General features: G+C 39.7%; 1 protein-coding gene across 1 annotated transcript in view; it reads left to right on the forward strand.

The window, feature by feature from the left end:
• Positions 1 to 19,371, forward strand: part of CAMK4 (calcium/calmodulin dependent protein kinase IV) — a 210,150-nt gene that overhangs the window by 105,713 nt on the left and 85,066 nt on the right. Inside the window, exons 3-4 of the mRNA XM_048221217.2 lie at positions 15,442 to 15,504; positions 17,431 to 17,513. Coding sequence (XP_048077174.1) covers positions 15,442 to 15,504; positions 17,431 to 17,513 — 146 coding nt within the window. The remainder of the gene's footprint in view (positions 1 to 15,441; positions 15,505 to 17,430; positions 17,514 to 19,371) is intronic.

The following is a 19,371-nucleotide window of genomic DNA, read 5'->3' on the forward strand; positions in this document are numbered from 1 at the left end:
TATGAATAAGATTAATTATATTGTTTTTAGAGTGCTTTTGAAATCTATGCTAAAAATGGGTATATATTTTGCTACCATTATCAATCAAATTTAATGTGGCGCTAAATAAAAATTTCTGATCCTATGACCTCCTACAGAAACAAATCTTAGATGCTCATGATTGCTAGTTTTAGAATGCTTTCAACCTCATGGCTCTATTCTGGTTCTTCGCGTTGGAGCAGTGTGATAGATCCACAGTGTAGAAGCTGTTTCAGGTCTAAATTTTGTCATATTTTAGTTATTAGAATGTAAAGTTACCTATCAATTTCTGTAAGGATTTTTGTTGAATAATTTAATTTACTAGAAAATGCCTTTGACTTTTATGAATTTCCATAAATGCTAAAGGATGAAAAAGGCCTTTTATCTTCTTCTCAATTAGTTGAAGAAACACCCATTGTGATTTGCTAATCATTCTATGATTTAGTATTTAATATCTATTCATTTTTCCTTATATTCTTATGAGTTAACTCTTTGAGTGTATAACTATGATTTGCAGGAGAATTTGAAAGGTTGTTCTAGATTAAGTTACAGAATATACACAGGCCTTCTCCCAAATTCTTGGTAGGTGAATCTTCAGATCATCTCCATTAGGGGACATTTCTAGGTTCCTCCATTCTAAAATAGAGATAATACCATTTATCCCAATGGGTAAACTGAGGATTACCTGCTCTAGTCTCTTTCTCCCTAGCCTCTGGGAACACAGAAAATTGACCATGGGCCATTCATTTTTCATTTGCTGTGATGTATGTAAGAGAGATGTCTGGGGTCCATCTGGGTTAAAGATATGCATCTATTAAATGTTGCCATAGCCACTTTTAACCACTCATGGATGTGCTGTAAAAGTGAAGTCAAGGTCACCTTTGGTCAGTGATGGAAAGGAGAATATAAATCAGTAGCTCAAATAGACTTTTTGGGCCCAATTGATGTCCCAGAACACATTAAGGAAAGTAGCTTGCAGATAACAAGCTGTGTCAAGTGAAGTGAAACTTCTTCAAGCATTCTGTCATTGAAACCTATTGATTTTCATAGGAACTATTAAGCCAGGTTTCCTGGAATAGGAACAGGGATATTTCTATTCAGTTTGTGACAAGTATGTGTCTACAAGAGAAAAAGGTAGTGGGGTGGAATGCTAAAAACTTGGCCTGATTTGTATGCTTTACCATTCAGAGATCCACTTGGAAGTCTGAACATTCTTGCAGAGAATTATTTGTTGCAGTTTGATTTGTTTTCTTTGTTGATAGAAATGCTGCTGGAATATGTCACAATTCAGCTTGCTTATCTGTCCTCTCATTATGTTGATCTCTCATCAGTATTTTGTTGCCTTTTTAAAAATAAACACCGTATTCAGACAAGCTGCTGTGAAGGGTGGTGAGAGGTGGGGGAGAAAGAGAGACTGAGAATTTAGGCTCATGCTCAGGTGCTGTTGCCCGAAAGGAAACACATTTTACAGTGACACCATCTACTCAGATGATCACATTTAAACCTCTAGTGCTTTTATAAATAGTGGGCAGCTTGGTCTAAAGTGATCTTCACCCTTTGTATGGAGGCTGTGGAGCAGAAAAAGGAGATGCATAGCTAGCCAGAAACAGGAAATCTTACAGGAAGAGCTGATGTTGCCATATCCTAGTAGAAGAAAGAGACTAGAAACTTCTCAGAGAGTTGAATGGGAAAGGCCTTGTAACCAGAGGAGAGGTGCCGGGAGCATGGAAGTTGAGAGAAGCTGAGGTCGGATGATCAGAGCTGGGGAGTGATACCCAATGGACCACAGCCAGATTGCTGAGAGAGCCCAAAGGAGCACAGCCTACCAGCCACAAAGCAAACGGGATTCATAGCTTACGAGGAAGGGGAGAAGCTATAGTATTAGTATTAACAGAGAAAAACATTTCAATAAATTTTGATTTTTATATTTATGGTATGATGTAGAATGACGGTCAAAGCTGCATCCATCCAGACAATGTAAGAAGATGGGGGAGAGGGGCGCCTGGGTGGCTCAGTCGTTAAGCATCTGCCTTCGGCTCAGGTCATGATCCCTGGGTCCTGGGATTGAGCCCTGCATCGGGCTCCCTGCTTGGCGGGAAGCCTGCTTCTCCCTCTACCACTCCCCCTCCTTGTGTTCCCTCTCTCATGGCCTCTCTCTCTGTCAAATAAATAAATAAAATCTTCTAAAAAAAAAAAAAAGAAGAGAGGGGAGAAAGAAGGCTAAAAAGAAAAAGGATCAAGTTATGGAAATCCAAAACCATTAATCTGCAAAAAGAGAGGAAATGAATGACTATGTGCAGAGGATATTAATTAGAAGAGATTCAAATAATTTTCAGTACTGAATTATCGATTTTTTTTTTTTAGTAAGCATCCTCAAATCGCCCTATGCCACTTCAGTAGTTTTAACAGTAAATGAGTATAATGCTGATAAGAATGGTGCTCTCATTTAATGACACTGTGTGGCCCCATTCACCTGTTAACACAAAGTGCCCTGTGGGAGTTTTAGAAAAGAGACATGTCCAAAGTAACAATAGCATGTAGAATTTGAACCCAGTACTTTTGAGTCCCAAATCTGGGTCCTTTCTATTTATACCAGCTGGGTCCTGATAGAAAAAAAGACCAAAAAAAAAAAAAAAAAAGACAAAAAAAGGTAGGAATGATCATGGTCTAGACCTGAGACTGAAACTGGATATTGCTCCTTGCTAAGCTGGTAAAGGATGAAAGCCTTTGTTGGCAGAGACACTGAGTGCATGTCTAAGTCACACTGTGAAACAAAGGTAAATAATACTCCCTATGTGCAGAGAACACAAGCAACATACTTCTTTTCCAAATGCTGTTAAAAGTTTAGTTTAATGAGTTTCAGCACACAATATTCACTAACAAAGAAAGAGGAATAGCTGGGGAGTGTGTAATGCTTGATATCAATCTTTGCACTTTGTCTCAGTGGTAGATGGGATGCAGTGACCCCAGGCATGGCTATGTGTATGGAATTCCAGTTTCTTCTCTGCTGCAAGTGTCAGCATCACAAGATAAATTCAGTTAAAGCTTCTCATATTTATCTCTACCGCAGAATTCTGAAAAATGTATCAAATAGGTTGTTACATCTACAGTGCTTTTTTTCCCCACAACATACCAGGCTGTCATTGGGAAGATTTTTTTTTTTTTTTTTTTTTAGATAATAGTCTAGAACTATTTTTCCATAGTAACATGAGGACACATTTGGGTATTGTGATCAGTGTCAGGGGTCATACATAATAAAGTACTGTAAGCTGTGAATGATTTTTTTGCATTGATAAAACAGATCCAAGATCACCATCATCATCTTTTAAATTTTGACATTTTTAAGAAGGGGAATGTGGATGAGTGTCAAAATTTACCTATCACATTTTTATCTGCCAAAAAAATTTAGGGTATCCTCTATTTCCTATGACAATTAAAATTCTTTCTAAGACTGGTGCCCTGGATATCTGGGGGAAAATACTTAAAATTTCCAGTCAAAGAAATCATAGTTTTTCCTCATTTAAGAGTCTCTATCAGTTTAAAAGAGTGTCTTTAGGGTAGATATTCAGTGTAAGTTTATCTGTCTCAGAGCTGTTTCTCCCTTGCCCTGTTCTTTCCATGCTTGCTTAAGTAACCCATGGGGTCATGGTCTCTCCAGTGAGGATGAAGTACCCATGTGCCACAGCCGTCACTAGCTGCTGAGTGCACTATACCCCTGACCAGGTGAGGGCCCCATCAGTTATAGACAGCTGGGGATACATCATAGGGTCACATAATGGTCAGATATTCAGGGACAGGTCCAGACCAGCCAGGCAGCGCAAAATCAGAGACCAGCCCAGTGCATGGATCTACTCCTTCTCTGAACCCTGACGGTCCTGGAAAGTATCAGAAAAGAAACAATGCTAGGGCATTGTCATGGAAAGTTGTGCATGTCCACCCAATTACTCATGCATGGGACCTTTAAACTCTGAGCCGTGTAACCCAGAACAGACTTAAGGACAAGCTAATGGGAGTAGATGGAAGATGTGCACATCACTCTAAAAAAAAAGATGTTGAGTAGAACTGGGCTGACACACTTGAGCTTCAGATTTCTAGAAGCATCTGGTCTCTTCAGAAAAGTGAGGATCTGGGGTTCACTTATGTTAAGATGATTTGTCAGCAAGGGAGGCAAATCCAGAGGAAGAATACTGCTGGAGCAATATCAACAATGATGTTTTTTCCCAAACCTTAAAGCATTAAGATTTCTGCTATCTCTTTATAATTCCAGCCCCAGAGCATGATTATATTGCTTTTGGGGTCATTTAAAGTAGTAATGTTTATAAGAGTATTTTTTGTTTTTGTTATTTGGCTGATTACAAAGTCACAAGCTTTTTGAATGCCTAACTAGTCAGTTTTATAACCAATAGATGATCACTTAGTTTTAGGATTAAATGGATATTTCAGAGCCTCTAGAGTATACAGAGTCCTACCCCTCACTTCACATGGTTTGGGAATTTTTCACCTGAATTGTTGCTGCCCAATTAAAAAGAATACAAAATCAAAACTAAACTTTGTGTTTCCATGCCTTCTTGGTAATTTTAAAAGTACTTTGAAAAGCACTGCCTTGACCACATAAAAACCACTAAAAGGTACTGATGCTGACAGGCTGGGTCCGGGGACCTGGAGAGGTCCTGCAGAATGAGCCAAGAGGGTCCCTGGCTGTGTGCAGGATAGAAATCAAATGTGAGCAAGCAAGAGGTGAAAGCAGAGTTTATTGAAGATATAGAGAGAATGCAGGCACAGTGTCTGGGAGACTCAGAAAGGAAAGGAGGGAGTCTCGTCTTCGTTTGGGGCCTGGAGTTTCTTTATTGAGAATCATGATGTACATGTCTTCTCAGGCCTCCAAGAACCACCTAGAACAAGGATGAGGGCCCAAGAGGGCCCTCTGCCTTGGAGCCTGGGGGCCTTGACATTGAGATGTCCAGTGCTGGTGATCTGAAATATGTATATGATAGCTGCATCTAGTCCTTCTCACCTGGGTCTTGCTTAGGTGTTATCTGTTCTAGAGAAATCATTAACTCCTTTTCTTACATTACATGTGTTGAGGTGTGTGCAAGGTGGGGGTGCAGCTCCTAGCAAGAACAGAAGTAGGGAAAGGAACAGAAAGCAGGTCTTTATGCATTCCTTCAGTTTCCCTATCTCAGCACTAAAAGGGAATGATGCAGTTTGTTAATTTCTAATAGAAATTAGAATTAGGACATTGCTGATATCCAGGTCTGTAATAACTCAGGTGTGACCTCGGAAGTCAATAGTGGTTAATAAATGTAAGAAACTGGTATTAAAATCTCTGTGGAGCTTAACCAAAGTAGTGCAGTTCTTATTCCAATCTTCATAAAAGATGAAGGAAAGCATTTAAATATAAATGCAAACAGATATCAGTTCCCCTCTTTGATCACCTTCAAATAAGAAGATTATATTGGCTATAGTTTAGGATTTTGATGAAGTTGTCTTTCACTTTTAGAAGAAAAGGGGAACTAAACCATATTCAAATTTATTTTTCCTTAGTAGGACTGGCACTTTCATAAATCCCAATATTTCTAAATTTAGTTTGTTTCAATTACAGTAATTTTTATGGGAAAACACAGAAAATTAAAAATAGAACGCTAGAAAATATTTACCTTACTTTTAGAAAATCCTTTCAGGAAAGGCACTGTACATCTACCATGAGCCAGGAGATTTCACATATATTTTCATTTCCTCCTTACAATAATGATCCACAACAATTGTGGATAGCAGTTATTATCTCTATTTTATCTATGAAGAAATCGAAATAATCCTCAGACAAGATAAGTGATTTTATCAAGGACTCTAAATGGCAGAATTAGAATTCAAGTTGCATTTTAAACTAAAGTACAACCATGGACGTTCATTACAGAATTATTCATATTAGTAGCAAATTTTAAGAAATCCTAAGTATCTAGTGATAAAAATAGTCATTGATGACACTGGAGCATTAGGAAAGTATTTTATATTCTGCTTGTGAATGTTAGGTATCCATGAAATTTTATGGTATTTTTCATGAAAATTAAACAAAACTATCTCTCCATATTTGAGTATGTAAAGAAACACTCAGAGTTTAAAAAGTTGAAAGAAAATGAACCAAAATGCTAATAATGGCTGTGTTACAATGGTGGGTATGTTCCTCACTCTTATGTTTTATATTTCACATTTTTTTTTTACTGTGGCTATGATACTTCTCTAAAAATTTATACTACCTCTTTATTTTCTTCCAGCCCTGGCAACATGCCCCCAAAAAGAGAATTTGGGAGGCTGACATTCCATTCCTTTTTTTATCACAGGGTATCAACTTCTTTTTTGCATGGATCTGACTGTGCTAGTGTTGACGTGCCCTTATCAGGGAATCTAGGGGAGTAAGGACCCAGCAAAGCTTTCCTCTTGAACTGTCCCCCTACAGGCACAGAGACAAAGCAGAGAATTTGCAGTCACATCCCTCTACTTCTCTGCGTCCAGTCCCAAGGACCTCCCAGCTTCTCCTTCAGGAGCGCATAGTGCACTCCAGCTCACGTGGCTACCAGTTTCTGATTTTCATCATTTCCTCTTCTTTTAATCTTTTCTCTCATTGTGTTTAATACAAAGCATTGATCACCCAAATAAAGGCATGCTGTGCTGTTTGAAGAACAGGCCTCCTTTTGGCAGCTTGACGAGCTCTGTATCCTATAGTGGCGAAGAGGAGCAGACATGAAACATCACTCTCTGCTGCAGTGACTCCACCAAAGCTTTTACTCTTACTTATTATTTCTTGGAACATTCCTCGTTTACCTTGGGGGCAAGGCATTCTCCACTCTATTAGTATCAATAACACAACAAAAAATGTCAATAGATTCGAATGACAAGAGAACGGACTAAGCAATTCTAATCTCAACTAACCAAAGCTGTGAAACCAGGGATCTTTTCTTTGAGCCACCCATCCCTTGTATGCAAACACTAGCTCCTTCCTTCCTTCCTTCCTTCCTTCCTTCCTTCCTTCCTTCCTTCCTTCCTTCCTTCCTTCCTTCCACAGATTATTGTATACCAGGCATTGGTAAACAATGCTGGGAATACTGATGTGTACAAAATGGACAAAACCCTGGTGTCATAGAGCTTGTGTTCTGGTACTGTATGTTGGCTAATTGAATGTAAATTTAAAAAAAGAAAAAATAATTAGTAATTAAATGATAACATAGATATTATAAATGTTATAAATAGATTAGAGTGATATGATTCATGGTGTATGTATAAATGTGTATGTATGTGTAGTCACTTTTGATGGAGTGTCCAGGGAAGGCCTCTCAGGTACTCTCTGAGAAGTCAGAAGGTCTTGTGAAAGAGGAAGTAGCAAGTGCAAAGGCTTTGGAGTCTGGTCTAGTGCTTGAAGGACCTGTGTAGAGAGAAAAATGACATCAGATCAAAAGGGCGAGACTAAGCCGCCCAGAGTTTTATGGTCCATGGTAAAGAGTTTGCATTTATTCTAAGCACAATGAATGCCAGTAAAGACATTTGAGTTGGAGAGTGACATGATCTGATTTATAAAGACATCACTCTGGCTTGTGTGCAGAGGGAATGATTGTAAAGGGTAAGAATCCAAGCAGAGAGATTAGTTAGGAAGTATTTCAATACTTCTGCAGCCTTTAAAGTAGAAGAAAAACCAGACCAGAATGGTGACATGGAATAATCAATTTTATTTGAAGAATGGAGTGATCAAATATATCAAATGCTGCTGACAGGATAAGATGAGTAGTTTGGCTCCAAGTGCTCCTCCAAGGAGGCTACTGATTTTTTTTCTATAAGAGCAGTTTGGAGGAGTTCTTGGGATGAAGCCAGACTGGGTTGCACTGACAAATACAAGGGGGTGGGTGGAGGAAGTGGAGAAAGAAAGCAGAGACAACTCTGGAGAGTTTTTCTGTGGTGGGAAGCAGAGAAATGCCTTGAATGCAGGAAGAGAGGTGAGGCACAGAGGGATGAGGTCTCTTTAAGGATAAGAGGTATTAAATCAGGTTTGCCCCCATATATTCTTAATCCCAGGGAGAGATACAAAGATGCAATAATGGGAAAAGAGCTGGTGAAAGATGTGAAGTCTTTTCTACTTTATATATGGTGTTTTCTCCGTTCTTTTCTGTGGTAAGCCAAATCTGTTTCTAGTGAGAGTCTAGCATGAGCCAAATCTTTTGTATAAACTTGTTCAGCTTGTCATCTCTCCCAGGAATATTTTAAGCCTGTTTCATTCACTGTAAAATAAAAGGCTGTTCCTTGTAAAGAATTTCTGGCATCTGTGAGCAGAAAGGCTTAGATTTTAGACTGTAGGAATGAGGGAGCGAGGTACCTCCCTTGAAGGAGGCTGCCCTGTTCTGAATCTACTTGACTATAGAGACTTCAGGTTCTTAAATATAAGCATCTTTCTTTCTGGTTTGAACTTCACAGAGCCGTTCTTGTCTTGCCTAAACTCTATTCCTATCCTCGGGCTCCTCCTCCATTGGAAAGTTCTACTTCTCTCCTTTTTGCCCTGCCAGTTAAGAGTCTACAGGGAGTAGGAGGCGGCTATTAACAGAACTATCAAAAAATGAGTTTCGCAGTTTTCAAAACCAAGCTTATTTGATTGACATGCTTTATTAGAGTTTGTCTTCCCGTACTGGTGAGAACAAGGGTGGTATTATGCTAGTCACTGTTAAATGTAAAATAAGATATTGGTTCCTCTACAGTTAATATCTCCTTCCTGTCCCATCCCATCATGTCCAATGCTCATCACTGCCTCCACCCCTGAACCATCACCTCCAGTGTGCCGCTGCCCCTTTCATTCTCCTCTTTACTGTGTCCAAACTCACACTGAAGGATCAGGGAGAAGAGCGTTCAAGATAGAAGACTATCTAGTACAAAGTGAAAACGCCCAGAAATGGAAAAGATTTTGGCTTCTTCAGAGATGAGTTGGATGATTAGTGAGCTGGAATGAAAGGGGACAGCTAGTAGGTGAGTTCAGTACCACGGACAGGGCCAGAATGTTGCGAGCATCTTTAGGAATCTGCTCCCCTAGTTTTCCCTCCTCAGGAAGCGGCAATTTTATGTTTCCCATTTCTGAAGCTGAAAAACTTGTAGTCAACTTTTACACTTTACTTTCTCTTACATCCCGTAGCCGGTCCATCTGCAAATACTGTTTTCTCTTCCTTAAAATTATCCATCTGCTTCATACCTCTGTCATCCCTACCAAACCTCCACAATCTCTCCCTGGAATAACTGCTCTGACTTGTTATTGCATGTCCCTGCTTTGACTCTTTCCATTATCCTCACCTCTGTAAGATTCAGAGCATCTTTTTTTTTTTTTTTAAGAGAGGGCGGGGAGAGGGGCAGAAGAAGAGGGAGAGAGAAAATCTCAAGGCCCCACACTGTGTGGAGCCCTATGTGAGACTCAGTTGCAGAACCCTGAGGTCATGACCTGAACCAAAATCAAAAGTCAGATGCTTAACTGACTGAGACACCCAGGCTGACCTCAGAGTATCCTTTTAAAACTTAACTAAGATCCTGTCATTCATTTCTCAAAACCTTCCAGTTGTGTCTGACCTCTCCTGTACTAAAATGCCAAGTTCTTACCTGGTTGACACGGCTCTTTATAACCTGACTCCTGGTCATGAGGAGGTTCCATCATCATCTACTACTTTCCTCCTCTGTCACTTTGCTTTGGCCTCCTTGCTGTCACTCATAGCTGAGGGCCTTTGTATTTGCTGTTTCTGTGTCTGAAACACTCCTTCCTCAACTCCAAGTGGCTATGTACCTTGTTACCTTGTCAGAGAGACCTTTCCTAACCATCCATCTCAAATAGCATCCTTCACCACCCCATGTCCTTTACCTTTTTTTCCTTCCTTAGTATTTATCAACTCTGGACCTTTTATTTATTTACTTCTTCTTTTCTTTTTATCTTCACTAGAACAGAAGCTTCTTAGGACATAAAATTCCTAGGAAGTTTATCTGTTTTGTTCACTCCTGTATCCTCATGCCAAAAATAACATCTGCATGTAGTGGGTGCTCAAAAATATTTGTGGAATAAATGGATGAAATTAACTGGATACAGATGTATATAGATTGACAGATTGGATGATGAGAAGATTGTGTTCTCTTTGTATTGTTTATAGCTTCTCAGTGGATTAGAAGCAAGGCTGTGATAGGAGAGTGAAGGGAGGAGGGAGTATTGGATATTAGAGGAGAGAAAGTGTACAGTGTTCTGTTGCAGAGTGGGGGGCTGAGGGTCCCTTGAGATTTGGGTCATAAGTTCAACAGGAGACCAGTCGATTGTTGTACATTGCATTCCAGACACCAGTTCAGACACAGACGTGGAGTAAAAGAAAAGTTGAGTTTAACGAATTTAAGGGTTTTACCTGGCAAGTCCAACAGAAAAAGATAAGGCAAAGGAGTTGGGAGACTATGCAGATCAGTGCTTTTCCTAATGGACCATGGAATTTATGTAAGAGCTGAAAAGACAAGAGGTAGAAAGCAGAGAGTGTGAGGTTTCAAATCAGTATTTTTGAAGTGGTGTGACTGATGGTAATGATAAAGCCTGGGATATGACCATGGGAATGGTTGACTAAGAGTGGAGGAAGAAATCGTTAGATTTGAAGAAATGGCAAAGAAACTAGAGGCAAGGATGTTGATAGGATCATTCACGTGAAAGTTGAAGTTGTTAAGAATGACGACAGGATCAGTGGTTGAAATAAAGATGCTGAAACATGCTGAAATCTTCAGTATTGGATGAATAACGAGATAGGAAGATAACGAAAGCAAAAAAAGGTTGCAAGTCATGTTGGCTGATGGCAGACATTTCAAAACAGCTGAGATTTTAGGGGGACAAAGGAGGAGAAATGGTTTAGGTATAGCAATGGGGAACAAGAAGAACACCTATCTTTCCAGACCCTGTGGTACAGAAGATGATGAAAAAAGTAAGGTATCATGAGATGTCCAGGTTTCCATTAGGTCAAAAATATAAAGGGAATAATTTTAACTTGGTTAAAGTTCCATAGTTATTGAAGATACCAGCCTCAGTATTTTTATCTGTGTACCACATTTTATTTTTGCGTGTTCAAACAGTAGTTCTTAGTTTTTAGATCCTTGTAGGCTAAGACTGTCATTCTTGAATTTAACAAAGTGCCAGCTGTCAAGTCTTTTCACCAAGCATGTTAGTGCCAACATATACTTGTTGATATGTCAGAAAACAGGATGCTAAATTAAGCAAAGCTCTGCAGAAGAGAATTGTTGTGAAAATTAAAAGACACTTGTCTGCTTATTTATTTATTCACTAATAATTTGTATTTTGCCTTTTTCCACAAAGTGGTTGAGGAGCACAATTCTGTACTTCACATTATGTTCTTCTGTCATTGCTCAAACCACAAAGGAGCCTAAGAAGCCAGAGAAGGAATAGAGCGACAAGACTTATGGTCTCAATCCCCACAAAGAACATGAGATAAGCCTGAGCATTTGATGTGGAAATGTACTTGACTGAATCCTAGAAGCAGAGTAGTAGTCTCTACTCATACAGGTTACCCCAACTCACCAAGAGTATTTAAAATCCCAGAGTCCGGGGCGCCTGGGTGGCACAGCGGTTAAGCGTCTGCCTTCGGCTCAGGGCATGATCCTGGCGTTGTGGGATCAAGCCCCACGTCAGGCTCCTCCGCTATGAGCCTGCTTCTTCCTCTCCCACTCCCCCTGCTTGTGTTCCCTCTCTTGCTGGCTGTCTCTATCTCTAATAGATAAGTAAAAAATCTTTAAAAAAAAAAATAAGTAAAATCCCAGAGTCCACATCTGAGATGCCCAGGTGCCTCAAGTCCACCAGAAATCTGGTGTTAAAAAATCCTCTTTTTCTCCTCAATTTCTTTACCACCTCTGCCTTCATGCATCATTCCCACAGTGCAGAAACTCGTTTCCTTTTCTTTCCCTAAGTCCTCATTATCTCTTCTTCACATATTTTTCAATCCTTTCCCCCTTCTTTTCTACAACCTTCTCATCCCCAGCACAGGAGTGTATCTGCTGTCTATCTTAATGAAGGGTCCATATTTGATTAACTCTGTTCCAGTGCTGGAGCCTTTTTCTTTGATGTTGCTCTAGAATTATGCCTTTTACCCATTTCTTTTTCTTCCCCACATGGAGAAAGATAGTAAAATTGGGATTTCTTTCAATATTAAGGAAAGACTTGAGTTCTGTGAAGTTTTGAAAACTATACACATCTGTATAATAACCACTTTAATTGTTTTATTAATTTTTTATATTGAAAGTATTTCAGGGGCGCCTGGGTAGCGCAGTCGTTAAGCGTCTGCCTTCGGCTCAGGGCGTGATCCCGGTGTTCCGGGATCGAGTCCCACTTCGGGCTCCTCCGCTGGGAGCCTGTTTCTTCCTCTCCCACTCCCCCTGCTGTGTTCCCTCTCTCACTGGCTGTCTCTCTGTCACATAAATAAATAAAATCTTTAAAAAAAAAAAGAAAGTATTTCAAAAGCCATTAAAATTGGATGTTTCAAAGGTGATTTTATGAGGATGAAAGTAGATATTTCTTTGAATCTTTAGGGCAATTTAAATAGAGGAGCCAAAATAGGTTTTAAGAAAAACCCCATGTGCCCAATCCATTTCAAGTTGGCAACTAGAACAATAAAACAATATAAGTGGAAGACAAAGCCCTTAATGATTAGCAGTAAAATTCCGTAAATTTAGAGAGGCAGCACTGTAATCCCTGCTTGTCAATCTGGCTTACTCTATGACAGATAAACACTCAAGACGGCACTGTGACTGGACCAACTCCTTTGGGCTTCCTCAGATCCCTTCTGTCTACCAGTCTTCCGGACTCGGGAGAGCTGGATTGCCCGCTCTGTCCACTGCGTGCGGTTTGGCCAACCGGACACACACCTGAAACTTCTGACCCTTCCAGCCGCTTCTAGATTTGAATGAGATATAACACCTCATGAGGAGGAGTATGGCATCACAACTGCCGAAGAGACTGTATGTGCAGCCTAAGAGTCTGGAAAATTACCACCGCAGGGCCAGATTTCACCTGTGGGCAACAGGAGAAGTAGGTTCCAAGGCAGGTGAATTCTCCCTCCTTCCTATGAACTTCTTCAAGGCACGATGGCCTGGTACAGCTCCTCGGGACAAGTACTGTGTGCCAGGTGGATGCAACTGCCCGTATGACCTGCTGTTTCTTTACAACTCATTGGGACACAGTAGCCAGTGTGCTGACTGCATTGTGTCACCTTGCTGGATGTCCCTGTGTCCCTGCTCTAACTGCACCTTCCAAATAAAACACCAGCATGTTGATCCTTGCCTCACATCGGTTTGCTGGGGAACCTAGGCTAAATACATCCCCTAACTTAGAATTTTAGTAATAAACGTTATATATTTTATAATTGTAAATTGTTAGTAACAAAAAACTACCATTCTTCAAGGTATTTTGTAAATAGTGAAGGTAGTTTTATGGGTTTCAGTTTTGTAATATTGACGTGTTAAATCCATCTGTTGATGCTTCTGAAGATGCTAGTTATAGTAGCACTTGGAGACTAATTTCAGGTTGCAATAATGACTGTTCGCATAGCTGCCCAATGACTTTTGTGGTGGACTTGACAGTTATTTTCTAGAAAAACATCCCTGATTCTGAGTGGCAAGGTCAAGGCTCAGTCCCTCTCTTGGCCTTCCCAGGGGCTTGGAGGGGGAAGTCAGAAGCGGGAATGAAACACTAATTTCTGGAACAAGAGGAATATTGGAAAGATGTGAGATGCTGTGGCAGTGAAGGTGCACACCTGTGTGACCTTCAAGATGTGATACCTGTGGAGGAATCACTTCCCAAAGCAGGACCATCTAGGAACTCAGACTTCATTTCAAAAAGATAGCAAATGACCCTGAGTTTCTCTCTGGGGAAGACTTACTGACCTCAGTCTTGTCTTGTCATGACACATCACTCGTTTATCTGTCCATTTCTCTTTTGTCAGCTTCTCCTTTTCAAATCTACCTGCTCTTGGTTTCCTTGGTTGGCATCGCTCTGACTTGTAGTCCGGGTTTTGTCACTCAGCGTATTCTCTTCGGATTGGCTTTTCATGCACCATTTTAAAATTTTTAAAAACATTATGCAATAATGAAAAATAGATTTATTTTGTAATAGTGAGGAAATCCTTATTCACCTGAAGAGAAGATTGTGATAGAAACAATCTGTATCCACTGCGTGATTCCTCCTATATGAGGCATCTACAATAGTCCAACTCATAGAAGTAAATACAAAATCATGGTTACCAGTGGATGAGTGAAGGGGAAGATGGGGAGTTGTTCAAGGGTTATAAAGTTACAGTTGTACAATATGAGTAAGCGCCAGAGATCTCTTTTACAACATAATGCCTATAGTTAACAATAAAGTCTTGTGTGTTTAAATATTTGTTAAGAAGGTAGATCTCATTTTAAGTGTTCTTACCACAAACATACACACACACACACACACACACACGCAGCACAAAAGGACTCAAGAAACTTTTGGAGGTTATGTGATTACCTTGTGGTGATCACAAGCATATACATATGTCCAAACTCACCAAATTATATACATTAATTATGCGTGATTTTTTTGGGTACCAGTTATACTTCAGTAAAGCTGGAAAAAATAATAAAAATGATTTAAAAAAATCAAGGTAATCTGTATCCACATTTTTTCTTCATAAGCATCTGCAGAAACTGAACTAGAGCATGAGGCAAGAACTCTTTGGCAGAGATCTGTCAGTGTCATCTGCCTGTTCTAGCAATGCCTATCTTTTTCACAGATCTTTCGTTTGATACAAGTAGAGTATTAAAAACAGTCACTGGTAGTGGCAGACTCTATCCTCTTTTGCTGTCACAATTTCAGAGAAAAAGAGAATACCTCTTTCTTGATTATTTGAGCAAAATTTCTGGGGAGGGCCCTGATTGGGATGACTCAGGTCTGGCAGATATCTCTGACCCAATCATGGTGGTCAGGGAAGAGAATTCTGATTGATTCGGCTGGGTGATATGCCCACCTCTGTGTGAGAAAGGCAGGTGAAGTGATTGACAGCTCCAGTGGGTGTGGGACAGGGATTCACAAAAGAAAAGAAGAGGAGGAGGAAACAGGTTGATATGAACCTGTGCCTCAGTGAAATAGGGCCATCCAAGAGGTTTGACAAGTTGTGATCCACATTTGTAACGAGTTCTACTTTATGTCTGAAGCAGAGAAGGAAGACATACAACTGAAAAGGCGTTGGGTGGGGGGGGGGGTAGGAAAGACACACAAAAGCTTAAGAATGAGCCTGTCTGCCAATTACCTGATTCACCCAGGTGGTTATTGCCATTTCTGATTCTCTGCTACAGTTAAGGCATTTCTAAGGTGGGAGTTTCTTTTCAGTTTCTCTCTTTCATTTTGCCTTCTAGGTGGACAAAAAAATCGTAAGAACTGAGATAGGAGTTCTTCTTCGCCTCTCACATCCAAACATCGTAAGTGGTTTTTAATCTACTATTGCAAATAATCTTCAAAGTTGTAGACTGGGATTTTTGTTCTTTGCTGCCGGTGCTGATAACGAGAAGGAGATACTTCTACCACCAATCAGTAGCCACCGTGGCCTACCTCCTGTCCTAGTCTGATCACATTTTTCAATTCTTTAGTTGAATCAATCTTAAAAATAATACCACTCGAAAGAGTTTCAAAATGGACTGATCAGCCATATATATCATCTTTGTTTTCATGCATGAAAGGATAACTAAAAATTGAAGAGTTTTGTTTCACTCTAATAAAACACTGGCTTTTCCCTTTTGTGTGTCTATCTTATTAATATGCCATTGCTGAAAAAGCCTGTGAAGAAAATGCATTGCTTTCCAAAGTCATTTCAGTCTCCTTTGAGAGAATATCTACTTCAGAAACAATGTGAAGATTCAAATAAATGATGTACTTGAATGGGAAAAATAAAATGTCCTCAGAAGCTGTGCTCTAGGCTATGTCCAGACAAAGGCGCTGAGGGAAAGGTCTGGCAAAAGCTTTCTTGAGCCAATGAAGTGAAAAGAGCAAAATCATTTTCCAGTCCATAACTTGAATTGAGCCAACTACTTAAAGAAAATATTTTACTCATTTCTTTGAGAAAATTGCAGCGTCCAGGAGGATGACTAACCTGCAGTACTTAGGCTCCAAGCAAAGTGCTTAAAACTTAACGTATGCGTTAGCAATGCAGGCAGCTATAAATAACAGAAAACTTGAATATGGTAGTCTAAACAAGTATTTTCTTTATGTTATAATCAGAAGGCAGGCTGTTGCTAGCATTGGTTCAGCTCCTCAGTGATGCCATTCAGGACCTAGACGTCTTCCACACTCAATGCTTTTCCCTCACAGTCCTAAATGGCTGCTCCACAGTCTTCACAAGTCTTCAGGCCTGTACTCTAGAGAGAAAGAATCAGAAAGGCCTCACCAACAGGGTATGAAGAGAAGAGGAGAGGCTTTTCCAGAACTTACAGCTGCAGCAGAATTCTCTCCAGATTTTATTGGCCAGAGCTGGCCACAAGACCATCACTCTTCACTGCAGGAGACTGGAAAATTGGGGAACAGAACTATAGTAAACAGCTTAGACCAATCATGATCTGTAATTTGAGGCTAGGCACCTTGCTTCCCTAAACAAAGTCTGTTTACAATAAAGTAGGGGGAAGGAGCTTTGGGTAAGTAATAAATAAAAATTGCCACATACAATCACCACTTTTACATTATCCATCTCTCCTTTCAACGAAAAGCCAGTGTGGAATTTTCCCCAAATACAGATCAGTTCTGGTCACTAGATTCTCCAGTATATTGAGGAAAATATCCAAAATTGGATGGATTATCTGAATGTGATGAAAACCCTGTTATAATCAATCAAATCAATGCCATTGCTACTTTTCTGAGGATCCCTTTATCCACCAGCAACTTTTTTGCTGTTGAGAGATAACCTTTCCATAGATAGACTTTAACCTGGTCCTGTTCTGCTTCAAACCCCAAACCAGGTTCCTGTTCAGGAGAAAGAAGCATTTACATCACGAGGAACCATGATGCTTTCAAATAGTTCAAGAAGTTTTGTTTCTTGCTTTTGTTTTTTAATTCTGTAACAATTCAGAAATTGTGATGTTTTGGCAAAATTTAGGAAGTGTTTCTAAGGCAGGTATCTTTCAGCTGTCAAAAGGATAAACATAAAAACTCAAAAGGACTTTTAAGGAAATGAGGTAACTGATAAAAACAACCAGAGAGTGACAGATGGCTGCTTGTTATCAGAATGTGAGACCTTTATTGACGATGGTCCAATGTATTACTATTACAGAGAGTGTTGTTGTAGTCATAGCGTTAGCTTTTTCCTAGAAAGTTGAAAATAAGGAATTTATGATTTATTTTTTAATATCTTTTCCCAGATAAAACTGAAAGAGATATTTGAAACCCCTACAGAAATCAGTCTGGTCCTAGAACTGGTCACAGGAGGAGAACTGTTTGACAGGTGAGTTGGTTCTAGAAATCTAACCAGAGAGAGTTTTTGCTTCCAGGCACCAAAAGGTATCAAAGGGAAATTTCTCCTGACAATTTTCATAATGACATATCATGCCACTTGATAAATTCTACTAAAATAAGTCATAAGAGGAGTACAGAATAGAGAGAGTGTGTTACTTGCTATGATGTGGGTAGGTGAAAATTTGTGTTGCTTAGTGAGTAAAAAATGAAACACTGTAATATCAGTTGCAAACATTTACTTTTCCAATAAAAACAGATTTCTAGAGTCATTCTAAATTTAAGCTAAATGGTAGCATTTATGAGAATATTTCATGAGAAAATATTTGATGAAAATTGTAGGAAGTTAAACATGTAATAATAGTATTCTCTGTTAGGATTCAAAAGCTCATAAAAATCAATATTCTTCAACTAATTATTTTTAGGCCTACTTTCTCTATTAGGCTGTTTAGAGTTCTAAGATGCAGAGTAAAATGTGTTCTGTTATATCCAATTATAGCCAATTTTAGTTGTCTGGTCATATGCTCATCACTCAAGGCAGAGTTTGAGGATGCCAGGGAGCAGGTCTGAAAATCTGGTAGAGCATAATATAGGCAAACATTATGTACAAGAGACAGAACCTTTCAGTTTTAAGTGCAGCCCTTTGCTGTGCTCATTGAGGTAATCAAAAAAGAATGGAATTGGAAGAAGACAGAGTGACTAAGTAGGTACATTTTAGAAATGGTTAGAAGCTGTGCACTGATAACAAAGTTTTTGTTGGTTAAGAGAGAAGTGGGGTGCAGAAAGAAGACAGGAGAAAGATTGAGGGAACTGCTGATAAAGCCTGAGTGCCTGCAGCACAGTCAGTTCTCAATAAATGTTTGCTGAATGAATGAGCAACTGCTATAATGAATGGACTCCAAGGAGAAAGATCTGCAGGGGATAGGGTTAGAAAGTGTCTGGGAAGAAGCACTCCTACCCTTCCTCCCCACCCCAGCTCTACCTGGTTCAGCTTGCTGCCTGCTTCAAGAGCTTCCAAAGGTATTCGTGTTAGTTTTCAAAGGTTCTGTCTGTTTTTAGTGTTCCCCGGTGCAGATTCGGATCTTCTGATAGCGCGGAGTAAAAGTGGTCCCGTTTGATTGGCGCTACACACGTATCTTCAGCAGATACATGATTTTGCTCATATATACATTGACATTTTCTCAGAACAAGTTATATGAATTATCAGACATTAAAGATTGTAACATTTTAAGTCTATCCATACTTTACAAATAAATGAGTCAACTTTGGGAAGTGGATCTCAGCGGCCTGAAGACGTCCTTCTGTGGCGCTGGCTGATAGTCATTTGGATTCATGGGTCCAGATCCTGACTTAAAGGGCAAATACTTAAGCTAGAGCGATTTGCTTACCTCTCTGAAACTCAGAACAAATTTGAAGGGATTCTACGCTGCTAAGAAACCCGAGACACTGATCCACCAGAAGAATAGTTTTGTTCTAAGATCATCATGTTCCCTTTGTGCTTAGTGAAGACTCTTCTGGTCTAATTTGCTTGAATGTTACCAGAATTGGCCAGATATCAGGAAGATGGGTAGGAGAAGGAAGGGAAGAATGAAGGGGCAGGAAACAGAAGGGGGAATGAAGCATGAGAGACTGTGGACTCTAGGAAACAAACTGAGGGCTTCAGAGGGGACGGGGGTGGGGGAATGGGCTAGGCCGGTGATGGGTATTAAGGAGGGCATGTATTGCATGGTGCACTGGGTGTTATATGCAAGTAATGAATCATGGAACTTTACATCAGAAACTAGGGATGTACTGTATGGTGACTAACATAATATAATAAAAAATTATTATTAAAAAAAAAGGAATTGGCC

The sequence above is a fragment of the Ursus arctos genome, unplaced genomic scaffold, assembly GCF_023065955.2.
Source record: "Ursus arctos isolate Adak ecotype North America unplaced genomic scaffold, UrsArc2.0 scaffold_5, whole genome shotgun sequence".
In the NCBI taxonomy this organism is placed as follows: domain Eukaryota; kingdom Metazoa; phylum Chordata; class Mammalia; order Carnivora; family Ursidae; genus Ursus; species Ursus arctos.